The sequence below is a fragment of the Pteronotus mesoamericanus genome, unplaced genomic scaffold (genome assembly GCF_021234165.1).
Source record: "Pteronotus mesoamericanus isolate MK-2021 breed Mesoamerican mustached bat unplaced genomic scaffold, CSHL_Meso_final contig_78, whole genome shotgun sequence".
NCBI lineage: Eukaryota > Metazoa > Chordata > Mammalia > Chiroptera > Mormoopidae > Pteronotus > Pteronotus mesoamericanus.
The window spans coordinates 19788952-19803516 of NW_026555258.1; the positions used below are offsets into that span (position 1 = coordinate 19788952).

At 43.5% G+C, this 14565-nt stretch overlaps 1 protein-coding gene across 4 annotated transcripts in view; it reads right to left on the reverse strand.

The window, feature by feature from the left end:
• Positions 1-14565, reverse strand: part of PALM2AKAP2 (PALM2 and AKAP2 fusion) — a 399871-nt gene that overhangs the window by 168218 nt on the left and 217088 nt on the right. For 3 of the 4 annotated variants that reach the window (XM_054584541.1, XM_054584539.1, XM_054584538.1), the window contains exons 7-8: positions 13158-13259; positions 2490-3185 (exon numbers count right to left, since the gene is read on the reverse strand). In XM_054584541.1, coding sequence (XP_054440516.1) covers positions 2490-3185; positions 13158-13259 — 798 coding nt within the window. The remainder of the gene's footprint in view (positions 1-2489; positions 3186-13157; positions 13260-14565) is intronic. The other variant, XM_054584542.1, reaches the window with a different exon arrangement.

Below are 14565 nucleotides of genomic sequence, written 5' to 3' on the forward strand. Positions count from 1 at the left end.
AGGTACAGATCGTATTCTTCGTGAGAAACGAGTTCACTTATGGAAGGAAGGGCGGATCATTTCAGGGAACAATTATCTGTCCTAGAAGTTTCTGATCCTGTTTATCAGCCAGCAAGCCCGAGGGTGCTAAGTTCCACCTTTCCACTCATTAACTGTGCTTTTAAACACTCATATCAGATAGTTTTAATCCCCCAGGGAATTTTTTTTTAAAAAAAGGTAAGCTATGGTAGACTTTTAGAATCTCCTTTCTTAAATAATTATTAACATAATAGATTGTCCAAAACATTGAAACTGTTTTCTTTTTCTATGTAGATATGTTTATTTGGCATCTTTTTATTTAACATTTAAATGATGCTTATGTGACCATTTACTGAGGAGCATGAAGCTGAGGAATACTGAGATTTATAAGCCGCAAAACCTGGTATTATTTCTAGATGACAGAACAGGTTTATTCCATTGCAGCTGTTTTAGTAAACCTGAGATTTAGAGAAATTTCCCTCAACTATTCAAAACCAAGTCATGGGTGAAGTCATCTTAGAAAGCAGAACTTTTAGCTCCTTTATTTTTCCCCTTTTTTAACTTTTGTTTACATGTTGGTGATAAAATGACTCACATTGTGCTCATTAAAATGTAGTTAGAGAAAAATTAACCTTAAACAATAAAAAATATCTTTTCGATTAGAACACCTATAATTTCAAGCCAAGAAATTAAGAATACTAATAGATTTAGCACTGAGAACGCTATTTAGGGCAAATTTAGTTGGTCCCGAAGTCAAATTCTCTCAAGACTCCTTTATTTTTTCCTCATCTACTTTTCACAGAAGTTAGACTTGATGCAGTATGTCTCATTGCATGTTTTTTAGACCTATGTTTCATGGAACACAGATAATTTTGTGAATGATTTGCAACAATGCTATTAATATTTGGGCAAATAACTTAATGGTAAGAAAGATCTCTCTGTTACTAAAATCAATTAAAATATTACATCTTTATTTTATCACTAGATTATTATGTTATTAAATTGCTTCCCTTTGGTTTTACTATCCATGTGCCTATTTGCTTTGGGGAAGTGCTAAGAATTTATTTAAAGAATTGTTCATTATACTCTAGATAAAAACTCTTCTTTGATGTTCTGGAATCTTCAGAAGTCTTAGGAAGCTCAGCTATGTGCCACTCAATCAATAAGTATTTGTGAAAGGAATTTAAGCATTTATAACATTGAGAAGATAGGTCTATCTTACTCTTTTACATTGTTTGTGTTTGTTTTTTTACATTTTAAAATGTATTTGGAGGGTGGATAAACCTACATGCTGACGTTACAGGAAACATTTCTCTTTCTCACGGGGACAGAAAGAAAAGAGTCCAGAAGTAAGGCTCTGCAATCAACTGGGCAGGTGAGATGACAGGTAATTCAGTGACAGCACCGTCCGCAATGAAGTGGGAGTCTCACAGCCCCCACTGTGGGTCAGAAAGACTGTCCTAGAAATATGGTCACTGCAGAGATACGCCTCACAACGATCCCTTCATTGAAAAGAGATTAACATGATCAGAAAATATCCGTGAAAAAGAAAACAATATAAAAATTTACATTGTTTTGAGAGACTAGAAGCAAGGTTCGTGGATTTGCCTACATTTGTAGACCACTACTGATGCTTAAAACAATGTTTGTTTCATGTTCTTAGAAAATTAAAAAACGGTGCTTCTTCTACAAAGAGTCCATCAGTTAAGCCATGAATGAGGGACAGCTGCTGATGGGCAGATGACGGACATCAGTCCCTACTTTTCAGCTGGGACAAGCACTGGGTTCTTTCCTTTTACATCAGCTTCATTTCAGGTTTAACAGAAGGAAAGCCATAGATGCACAATACTGTAATCTGGAAGCTTATGTAAGGCAGCAAAAAGCATTACCCTAGATTGGAAAGACTAAGTAAGGTCCACTTTTGGCTACACTAGCAACTGGCTAGAGCCAACAGCAGTTTGCCACACAAGATATAAAAGCAAAGATCCACAGCAAGGGAGGCAAGGGAGACACCAGCAACGTGGCGATATGTAAATACGGTACGGGAACACACTACCAAATAAACCCCGGGGACACTAGGTTCAAGTCCAGTCAAGTGAATTAAGGCTACTATATAACTCGCTGATGTGAAGAGTCCATTCCAATAGAGCAGTAAGGAACTGATTCCCTCTTGAAGACACAAGGAAAGGTTTAGAGGAAAAGCAAGTTCTTGGAAAGAATGGAGCACACACATGCACGTTGTCTCTGAGGTGAGGAAACTGGAGAAAAATGAAAGGGGAAAAAAAAATAAGAGAGATCAAAGCAATCCGACTGCAAGGCAGGCAGGTGCTGGCTTCCAGTTCACAGTATTGCAGTTAGTGGTACAGTGAGGTCTACGCAAGTGGTGAGCACAGAGGCTGCCCAGAAGAAAAGGGAAGAAAGAAGTGGTCACATGACAACACAGCATTGACAGCGCTTTTTCTTTTGGGTACCTGGGGCCGGCTCTGTGGCCAGGCTCTCTTCCTTGCCTTCTGGGGATGAGGGCTCTGTGGTGTCTGAGACAGGCCTCCCAGACACAAGCTCAGCTGCATTCCCGTCAATAGTGGACACATCCGTCACTGTCTTCTCCCTCAATGACTTCTCATCATCTTCATCAATGAGGACCAACTCAGCCTTGATGGTTTCATCATAGCCTAGCACCTTTTTAGTCTCCTCTTCATCCTCGATATTTTGGTAGCCCATGAAAATCATGGTGACGGGCTGATCCAAGTTTGCCTCCTGCCCTCCAGTGCTGGGGGCTTGGGCCTGCTGCCCTGGGTTCCCGGAAGAGTGATCTTTCCTAGACTTATGTACCATTTCTAACTTGGCCTCTTTGCAGAGCACGTGTTCCTTAGGGGGGCTGAGGCTGCCATCTGCAATCACAGTCCTTTCTGACACGTGCCCTCCTCTTAAGCTTGATTGTCCAGCCTTCTGTATAAGCTCTTCTACGTCCTTGGAGCTTAATTTGTGCACTCCGTTTTCTACTACGGTGCCTCCTGAGCGCACCTCATACACTACTTTGGTACCATCGTCATAGACTTTGACTCCTCTCTGATGGACCCCCTCTGGGCCAATGGTGGATGCAGAGAGAATCTTGGTCTCTCCTGTTTGTTTGTCTTTCTCCACATTAATTTCCATGGCGTACACAGCTTGAATGAAAACAAGAGAAAGGAAGTGCATGTTACAACAAAAAAAGCCAGTGAATGGTTAATTGCCAAACAGACCAAAAAAAAAAAAAAAAAAAAAAAAAAGGTTTTGTGCCCTTTCTAGTCTACCTGCCAAGCATCGTGAGTGTTAGAATGAGTGCACATTGTGGACAGAGGTGGTTATATGTGTGTTTTAACATAGCAGCTTAATACACTGGGAAGACAGATGTACAGAGTTACCACATCTCATTGGCACTTACACCTCTAAGAAGATTTGCTGCAATGCAGCCACAAGCGACTGTTTAGATCCAGTGAAATGAATTACAGGGAGGCTGGCAACATGCAAGTTTACTTTGATTGATGGCTTACCCTCAGCTTATAGACAGTTGCAAAGCCTTTGATTAAGATGCATCCTAGTTCCAAAATCTTACATCTTTTTTAACCCTTTCAGCAAGCATTCCACTGCTGCTTCTCCATTTCCCTTTACTGTTTAACGGAGAATATGTGAAGCTTTTTGCAGGTATGACAGGTACCATAAAAGAGGGTTATTTGCAAAATTGAAAAGCTACCAAAGTAGACAGACAGTATGCTCTGTGAGTACTTTGCTCACTCAGCTAGGTTTCTCAAACAAGAACTAGAAAAGAACAAGACAGAGGGCACCTCATCCCATGACACTGGAATCTGAGGACGAGGGTCACGGGAGGTACCTCGTCTTCTTCCATGTGCCCAGTGCCAAGTCCTCGTGATTCCGCCCCATACCACCTTTCTCATCTGTCACCTTCTTTCTGTTCCACTGCCACTGCTCAATCCGAGACACTGTTTGCCCTTCCCCAGATTATTGCAAGAGCTTCCTATGTGGTCTTCCTGCTCTGGTTTCACCTTCTCCAACTCATCCCAAATCTACTGCGGCCAGTCTGGGGTTCCTAAGGCCCGCTTGTTCCTGTCCTGTGGTTTCCTGTGACACTCCACCCTTTCAAATCTGTTATCTCAGAGGCACACGTTCTGAGTGTGAGGAAACTGGGCGTTAGACCCATAGAGCCAATTCTCCCTTGCCCGGAAATTCTCAATTTCCCCGGATGCCCTGTGGGTACCTCAACCTCTGCAGCTTCCGAACTAAATTCTTTTTCTCTCCAAACTCCTCCAGGCTTAGTGGTAAATAATACTAGTACCACCTCGTCTCTCAAGCGAGAAGGCTCAGAATCGCACCCAATTTGCTTGTCCTTTTCTTCCTAATTACCCAATAGCCAAACAATTGTTGAGAGTAACTAACTGTATTTCAGACCTGCCCCCGTGCATCTCCTCACCACTGCCTGCGTCACCACCGGCCCCGGCCAGACTCCCCGCTGCTCCCTGCACCGCAGTCTTGTTTCTGTTTCACCTGCCACTTATCTTGTCTCATGGCCAGAGGGCCAAAGGTTGCCTGAGGCTTGCTTTTGTGTGGCCAGAGGAGCACAGATAGTTTTTATATTATTAGAAGACAGTAAAAAGGAAAAGAAAAAAAGAAAGAAAGGAAGGTAGGAAGGGAAGAAGGAAGGGAAGAAGGAAGGAAATGTGATAGAGATCATACGTAGTCCACAAAATCTGAAATGCTGCGATCTGGCCATTTACAGAAAAAGCCTGCGGTCCCCTGCCCACAGTTGTCTTACTCATAAAGCCTCTTTGGTTCCCATGTCTGTATAGGATAAACACCAAACTCCTTAACTTGGCATTCAACGCCCCTCTGAGTTGGTCTGCAGCCTTCCTTTCTAGGCTTGTCCTGCAGCCCCGCTCACGGCACAAGCATCCCCGCCGTAACAAACTGCTAAGCGTGCCCGGGACGCTCACACCCTGCCAGGACTGCCCTCTCTCTGCCCAGACTGCCTTTCCTCCCTTCTCCACTTCAGTCTCCTCGAGTCACATGTCACATCTCTGCTTATCATTGTGTTTGCGTTCCTACTTGTTTCTGAATAACTACAAGTCCCCCAACTGTGTTAAGGAGATTGAAAATATCATTTCAATCCCATGTGCGACTGTTCCCTTTCCCTCTAGCACAACCAAATAACACCATCCCACACCTAAACATTCCTTGCTTTTAAGATCCCCTTCTCTTGAAATGTCCCTCTTTTGAGTTTCTGTGCATCCAAAAGTGACTCATCCACCCACGTCCAGATCAACTCCTCCCTCTTCCATAAGCTGTCTTTGATCCTCCCATCTCTAAGTCATCCCTCTCTTAAGATCCTTTGAACGTGGTTTTAAACCTCTCTGAAGGCACTTAATACTTTATTATCCTTCCGCTCAGTAGTTCAAGCATTTGTGGTAATGTTTTATTAGCTCCACAGATTTTTAAGGTCTTTGAAGGCTAGTTTCTTGCCTGCCATCTTTCTGTGATTCCCCCTCCCCAACAGCACCTACCTTAGAGCCTTCTGTACAGAAGGTACCTGATATACGTACCTGTGAAACAAATGCCACTAATTGAAGAGTCTAATTGGGTTGTCTTAAGCTAATCACAGATACTTTGTATAGTATGACACCCATGAAAAGGTACACACAATAATTAATGTTTGAAATGGGTTAAAAGAAACAGCAATGATACTGTTCCATCTGCTTGTGTAGTAAGATATAATCTGTTCGTGGTTGACACTTAACTAAAAGACTCTGAAGCAAAATCCAATGCTTGATTTTCATTGGGTCCCTTTTTAAAGTTTCACTGTTCAGCACAAAGATCTTGCATTTCCTTAAGTGATACAATTAGAGGCCAACTAATATTTGTCATGGAGGTGCACGGGCTCACACAATGACAGTGACATGAAGAGAAATATTTCTGTGTTTTTTCCTGGTTTTCCACAAAATGTATCATCAGAGAAATAGAATAGGCTTTTATTTTGCATGGGCCACAAGAAGTCAGTTTTTTAAATATCATGCTTACATTAAAGTGTATGTTTTGGGGGTTAAAATGTTATGTCTTATCACTATTAACTCACTCACGGGACAGATTTATAAATAAAGGTAATAATGATTACTAGTTGTAGGTACAATAGTTAATTATCTCCCAAACATCCAGTAACATGTGAACAAAATGACACCTTTACCTGCTACCAATACAGATTATGGAATAAAATATTTCTATTTTTATATCTATATGAGGATGCAAATTATTAACATGGGAATCTTTAAAGATATCCGTCTCCCTCTGCCCACCAATGAGAATGCTGTCCTTGTTGGTCTGTTTTTCCCTTCACCACCCTGACCCTCAACCTCATTTTGTCTTTGCCTGCTCCTAGAATCCGGGACTGGACAGAAAGGAGGGATGCTGAGATGTTCCTTGCTGGAAGGGTTAGGTAGATCCACACAATAAAGAGTTTAGTGGAAGGGAGGATAAAGCTGCGTGGGACACAGAGAGAGAAAACATTGTGTGGTGTTAGATGATACTTTGGGGACAGCAGTAAGTGGAAAGAAGAAATGGAAATATAAGAAATATGCCTGGGTGTAGATATGCTTTGGATTCCTTTTAATATCCTTCCAAAAAAAAAAAAAAACAGGTAAAGAACAGTTTCGTTTTATTCATTCATTCATTTATTTATCTATACCTGTGATCTTAAACTGTATACTGTTAAATGTGACATGGCTCTGACTCTGAACCCCCTATTACATGGTTTCATTAGGGTTACACATTACTATTTATATTAACATATTATACACTGTCTTTCCAATATTTCTAGAATATGGTAGAACACTTTAAGATACTTTTATAATGCAATAAACCTAGATATATTATGCCATAAAATACAACATTATCTGTATTTCCCTCCCAGGTAAAACACAAGGCTTCAAAGGAACCACTGATTTTTAGCAGGTTTCTCCAAGGTTTGCTCTCACATGACTTGTCAGCATTCACTATCTTTGCTGCTAAGGGGGACTTAGGTGAACACCAAGAAGCTCTGGCTCAACACAAAGGCAACCTTCAGACTTTATGGACATGCATATAGGAATGTTATCAGACATTCAGAAAATGACATTAGGAGGGACAAGCTTTCATCTTAAATGTGTTGTTTATGAACGAGCCTTTATATTTTGCTCTAGTTCTCAGCCAATGATATTTCCAATGTGAACTAAGGTAGATATAAACCTGGAGTAAAATGAGACTTACATTTTAAATTCAGCATTTTGTTTTTCATGCATGCACACAACTTTAAAAACTTCTGCTTTTACTGCTACCAAGTAGTGTACACCAAAGAGCTCTCACTTAAACCATGCCCTCATCTCTAACCACAATAAATGCTCCCTAATCCACCCTGTTCTTCCATCAAGCCTCCCCACGACACAGGCACACTACAGTCTGAGTAGTGATGAGGGTCCTGTGTTCATCTCATTGAAAAAAATGAAGATGCTGCTCAGGGGAGGGGACCCTCTGGGGAGCCCCTAAAAGAGACCTTGAAAGAGCTCCATGGACATAAAAGTGTTTGAAGAAATGCTGTCTGAAATTTCCTGGAAGAAGGATCTGGAGACAGAGAAGAAAGGAAGGATATAGTGCCATGGAAGTTTCAGGGACAGGAAGACTGAATGAAGTCTGTTCTTACAAAACGATAATTTAATTACTGATTTCCAGACATGACAAATTGATGACAACAAGATTGCAGTATTCAAAGCATTTTTGCTATTCCTTCCAATAACCCCGTAAGACAGGGGAGTGACGCATTCATTTTGTTAATTAAAAATAAGAGCCAAGGTAGCTGGGTGCTGCAATGGGATAAGAATGGATGACTGAACTGGTATTTTGACTTTGGGCCTTGCTGATTGGTTTACTAGGTTCTTACTCCCTCGAAGCACTAAGGAGAACCACTTTGAAGACGCAGAAATGCTGTAATGGGGTGGGGGGGGAGAGGCCGGGGGGGAGGGTGATAACCCCAGCCTCTGGGTTCTGAAAATGGCCAGGTAGGGGGTGCCTGGGGAGGACACCTGCCTAAAAACTAGGTTGAGGGAAGGATGAAAAACTACAGTGGCCTAGCATGCATCAGCAGCCAAAAAGATGAGTCTAAGCAGCAGAGAATGCTTGGTTCCAGTTCAGACTCATTCCCCTGGCTCTATTACTGTCTTCTTCCCTGTTACTTCCAGGCTGAGCAAAAAGAGAGCAGCTCTAAGGGCTATATGGAGGCCGGGGAAGAGGAAACATGAACATGTGGCACAGTAAGGAGAGATGGGGAACCAACTGACATGATTCCATTTCAGAACCAAGCCAAGGGGTTACAAAACAAGACACTGTGTTCCATAAGGACGGAAAATTCAATCACTGTTAGATCCTTTGATTCAGGCTTCTCCCAGCTCACTTGCCTTGACTCACTGTGATCAGTGGGAGGAGGTACGGGCTGAGGGTCCATATGGAAAGAATGAAATGACACCCCCGCTGTCATTAGTCTGTAAGATGGGAGGTATCAGAAGGAGGGAGAATGACAGTGGGTCTGATTCTTATCCAGACGACAGTCCATTTTGGGGTCTCACTCTTCCCAATTGTACAATGAAGGGTATCCAGCTTTGACATCTCATGGAGCTGTGAACAGCATGCATACTCCTGTGTCAGTGATGTGTAAAGTATAATAGGAGGGTAGTAGACAGCCAGAGCATGATTGTCACCCAGAAGCGAGATCATCCGGCTATAAGGAACACTCAGTAGCTGGTGCCACTTCTGGAATGTGGAAGAGAAGCAGTGTACATGCTTGGTTCATTGAATGAACATACTCATATGTGTAGTCTTGTCCCTTCAGACATATGATTATACATAAACATGTATGTTCACACTTTCTCTGGAGACTGGAAACAGAAAATTGACTATTTTCTATAGAAAATGAGGCAATTAACTCCAAGTGGATTCTCACTCTCATCCCAGAGGGCAATCTCTAACTTCAAAACCCAGTAATCAAAAATGCCTTTGAATGACTGTTTTCCCGGGACACCTTGGTATTAACAAACAGAGGTCGGCACATATGTGATGTTGCCAGATAACAGAAGCAAAAGCCTATTTCTCATATGTAACTTTACTTCCATTTTTTGGTCAAGAAGGACAGTGTTCAGTCTGAAAAGTGCTGGAAAGATTATATTGCTAAGAGGGACATAAGGAGTAGAAAATAATAAAGCACCAGGGATAGAAATGCTCCCAGTGCTTCGGGCCAGGGGTCCCAGCTCCCCTGCTGATGAGCGTGTCTCAAGGATCCTGTACACCAGGGAAGGCGCTGGAGGCAGGCAGCTGAAGTTCTGATGTTCAAAAATGAGGGGGGAATTCAAGAAACCACGTAGAAGTGAGCCGGACATCACAGCCAGCTAAATTCAAAGAGCAGAGATCACCAGGGGCCAGCATGGGTCCTCCAGGCAGACGCTATGCAGATGAATCTCATTTTCTTTTTTGTTCAAGGTCTCTATATAGATTAGGCCAATGCCAGCGATACAGCACATCTGGGCCATCATAAAACCCCTTATATTCCTGTGGACAAGACAGAAACTGACAACTGCTGCAACGTGTTACTTGTTGAATGGTCTAGGGTCCCCATGGGCCAGGAGACCCTTAGCGGTGTGCTTGCAGGCCTCTGGCTGCAGTTCCAACTACACAACATTTTTATCAGTGAAATGATGAAAGATAATAAAGGTGTGCTTTTCAGATTTGAGGTGAGAATAAAAGTAAGGCTATGGGGCGCCACAAGCACGAGCCATTGAGATGCCGACAATAGAGTTTTTTTCCTACTTTCAAAACTGTTAAACCCTTTACTCAAATGAAACCCGAAACAGAAATACAATTGTGAACACAAGCATTGAGGAGCTGCTGTGTTTGAAATGGGAGAGAACACCGGAGCCCTAGCTACCAAATCGCCAAATCGCCGTACCTCATTCCTCCTCCTACCTTCCCCTGAGGCTCCTCACTGACCCCATGAGACCCCCTCCCCTGGTCCTTATAAGGGACAATCTAACAGCCAGGAATTTAACAGTCACATCAAATCTACCAAGGGGAGAAAGGTGCATAGCTCATTCTTAATTTTGCCTTTTGAGATTAAGAAATAAAGAATGTTGTAGGTTCTTCTGCGTGGGAGCGGATGTAGCAGTGTGTGCGCACCATTGTGGGGAAGAGACTGCACGTTTCACCTGAAATGATTCTGAACAATGACGGCGCTGGGTGACACGGGCAGGAGGCTGAGCACTGGCACGTGTGAAATGACTCTGAGGCTTGGCTGTAGAACCCGAAGCTGAAAGGTCATGATGCCAACAAAATGAGTCAAATGATCGGTGGTGTCACGCCCTGCTCTATGGGGAGATCACCCCTCCCAGAGTGTGTAGGGCTGCTCTGGGCACTTCAGGAAGACCTGGGACAAAGTGTGGCGTGTTCAGAGGGCAGGGGCAGGGATGGTGGAGGGTGTCTCAAAGCAATCTCATCATCTTGGGACCAGCTAAAGACACTGGGGCTGTAGGCGATAGGGTGATGTAAAGTGAGGATCTGGGAAAGATAGGAAATGATAGTCATTTTTTTAAAAGATTTTATTTATTTATTTATTTATTTATTTGAGAGAGGGGAAGGGAGGGAGAAAGAGAGGGAAGGAACCATCAATGTACAAGAGATACATCAATCAGTTGCTTCTCACACACCCCCAAAATGGGGACCTGGCTTGCAACCTACGCATGTGCCCTGACTGGGAATTAAACTGGCGACCTTTTGGTTCATGAGCCAGCACTCAGTCCACTGAGCCACACCAGCCAGGGCACGATAGCATTTTCAAATACTTAAAGGAAAATCAGAACTTAGATTTGTTCTGTGTGGCTCCTGGGCGCAGGACAAGAACTAATGGGGACAAGAAAAGGGCAGACGAACGATAACTCCATCAGAGGAAAAACTTCCCAACAGTCAGAACCAAGTATAGACAGAGTGGGTCCCTGGAGGGAGACTGAGCTCAGGCAGCACGGTGTGGCACCACGGTGAGAGGACCCCTCCACAGGGCTGCTATACCCTGGCTTCCATGTTTGAACTGGAACAGGTGCCTCTTAATTCTGAAAAGTAATGATTCTAAATATATTCTCATTTATTCAGAACCCTAAACCTCCCAAACTCTAAATGACCAGAACATTTGTCATAATACTGAGTAATGACAAGTGACATTTATACAAATGGCTGTACGTTTGTCCCTAAAGCAAGGTGGGTGATTGATACCTAGGAAAATTCTAGAGGTGAGTGCCATTAGTTGGTATGCTATCCATGCTCTGTGTAGTCACCACCATTGATAATGAATTTGAACACTCTCTCCCCAGACCAGTCTGGACAAAGGAGTACACAACACCACATCAAACACAATTCCTTCCACAACTCTGCTGCTCTGTGTTTCCACAGTAGATGCATTCATGAAAATTAGTTCTTTAATAAACAAAACTACATGTAAATTTATTTTTTTAAAAGATTCTGAATCACATATACTTTTTTTAAAAGAGGCATTTGCTCTTTGGATCACTGAGTTTTCGGCAGGACCTCTAAATGTGACGGACGCCAGCTTGTGATGCCACGGGTGTTCCTACACACAGCACTAAACCACATCAACTTAGCACTCTTGAATTTAATACTCCTTGACTACCAGCACTATGCAAATCCTCTTTAGGTCTCTTAAAAATTAGTTCTCACACACTGCCCCTGCCCTCTCCCCGTGCTGATCCATTCGCTGGAGCCCACTGCACGTCCTGCAAGGTGCGGGAAGAACAAGCAGGAAGGCGTGTGACCTTCGAACAGTTATTACCCGACTCGATCTCAGAAGTGCACCTTGGAGCGTAAGTCGCTGCCAATGATTCCCCTGTAGCACGGCTGCAGGCTACAAATTCTGGTTTATCCGTTCTGTAAGTATCCAGGGAAACGTGGCCCGGACCTGGGTCTGACCAGACACCACTTCCGCTCCCCCAGCCCAGCTCCCCAGCTCTAGAACTCTGTGCATCAGTATGTAAAGCAGTATGCTACGATGTCTACAGACAAATCCAGGAGATACTTAAATTTAATCAGTGCCTATGACAAATATGTCAACACTTATTTGCCAGTTCATTTTACTTTTGCATTAACATAAGGAGGGGTTATTTGCTTCATAAAATATGTTCAGGTTGGATCATATAAAAGATTTCCTCTGGCTTAAACATCCATGACTGTTTTGTTGCATAAAAGGTGTCATTGTGTGATTTATTTTAAACATACATGTACCTAGATCATAGAAAGCACAATCTGATATCATATTTGAATTCACACACATTGTCACTGTATGTGCAACCTTGGCAATTTACTGTTTTATTTAATCCCCAGACACACAGGGCTTTTCTGCATAGAGCAAACAGACTGATACAGAGATTCATTGTTCATGTCCTTCCAGTCTGATTCCTGAGGCACATTTGCATTGAACAGAGCAAAGCGTAGCTCTCTCTACAGTTATCCTCATGAATGTATTATTTTCCAAAATCCACAACTGGAAGAGACATTAGCAAGAAACGTAAGTTCTTTAAATTGCTCCTTTCCCCCCACCAAATATACCACGGTAGCTAAGAAATAACTCCAGAAGTGGGAAGGTTTGGGCATATATATTCACAACATACAAACAGCTCAATTTCCAAAGGATTCCAGCAACATATTCATACACTTTGAAAATACTTTCCACCCAGCTCCTAATATGGAAATAAAAATCCCTAGAGGCAGAGAGCAGATTAACTTTGAGACTAAAGACTGATATAAAGAACACAAACACAAGAGACAGATTTCTCTGAAGCTGGAGAGTAAACACTCTGTGTCCTCAATACTCCTTCCCAGTCGGTCCTCAGTTAGTCATCAGGGCCCAGCGCCCGCCCTTTGCGGCCACTGTAAATTCTGTGTTTGAGGCTGGGTGGAGGACAATGTCCCTCTGTGTAACAATACATGGGCATCCTCCATTAATAAAGTGCAGAGAAATGCAAGCCCCATGGCCAGTCCTGGCATCAAAGCCAAATTAGCTCCCTAGGACTTACCAGCTGCTCTGCTGGTCCCGTCCTGCCCAGGTGCCGGCTCTGCTGTTCGTGAATAGAGGATTGGCAGGTCGGGGAGCTGAGAGGAAATGCAATTTACTGCATCTGGTAGCAGAGAACAGGGAATACAATTAGGCACAGTGTCGGGAGGCCCAATGGGTTCACTGCCGAGGCAGCAGCTTGTCTGCCCTACATAATGGAGCTCCGAGGCGGACGCTGGGCAAGAGGATCAGGGTAAACAAAGACAAGCATTTGCCCAGTGGCTGGTATTCAGCAGAGTAGCTGAGGCAGGAGGGAGCCTGGCCAGAGAGCTCAAGCCCAGGACTGCTCTATGTATTAAAAGATTCATCAGAAAGCTCTAGATTCTAAGACTACAATGAGTCCAGGGCAGGGGAAATGGCATGGGCCGGTGATAGCCCGTATCAGCTTCGGTGGGACTGACCACCTATGGGACATCAACTAGAAACGTGCATGAAGCAGTACTGAAAAATAGATGACGGGCTCATGCTCTGAGCTGGAAATAGAGCGTTAGTGCCTGATTCATTCAGAAAACCAGTTCTGTATGCATTTTTTAAAAAATTCTAGAATGTATCTAGAATGATTTCAAGACTTCAACTGGTGTTTCAGCCAGAAAATCCTGAGATTTCAAATAACACCACCTAGTGAACTCACCATTAGTTCAGTTGCAGGAAATGGTGCAAAGGAGGGAGACCAGCTCTGTTTGGGAAAATACCTTGACAAGCCCCTTCAGAGAGGTGAGACCCTGGAGGGCATCAACGGCAGCAGGGGGCCGAAGCGTCAGAGGAGGGGAGGAAGCCACTGGGCAGAGACAAGGAGAAGAATCTGTGTGTGCCCCAGAGAGAAGTGGAAAAGCCAAGGCAGGGACATTCTAGAAAGCTGGGCTCCATGTGATGTGATTCCCTCTGGGTCATAACCATGTCCCCCAGATCCTGGAATATCAATCACTTACCAATAATTACCTCTAACTGCTGACCGCATACGTTCACTGACTAGCCCACAATCACCTCACACTTGACATGCCCAAAATGGAACTCTTATCTTCCTGCATCTGCTTCTTTCCCTGTGCCCTGCCTCTTGGCTCCCTGGCACCCCAGTTCACCTGGGGGCCTGGGCAGCACCCTCCACGCCCCCTGCCAGAGTCCAACCTGTCCCCTAGCCTCTGCCCCCTTTACATCTGTTCCATCCTCTGTATCCCTGTTGATGCCACCTTTATTTTAGAGAGTTTCTTTTCTTTTTGTGATTTCATGTTGGAGAGGGCCATGAATAGACACGTTAGGATTCTGTTCAGTTTCTATACAGACTAGAACATTGCTGACTCACATGTGAGTCTGAACAATCCAGAATGTACTGGTATTAAACCGTTAGGTTCTTAGTGCAAAGAGCTCTGAGT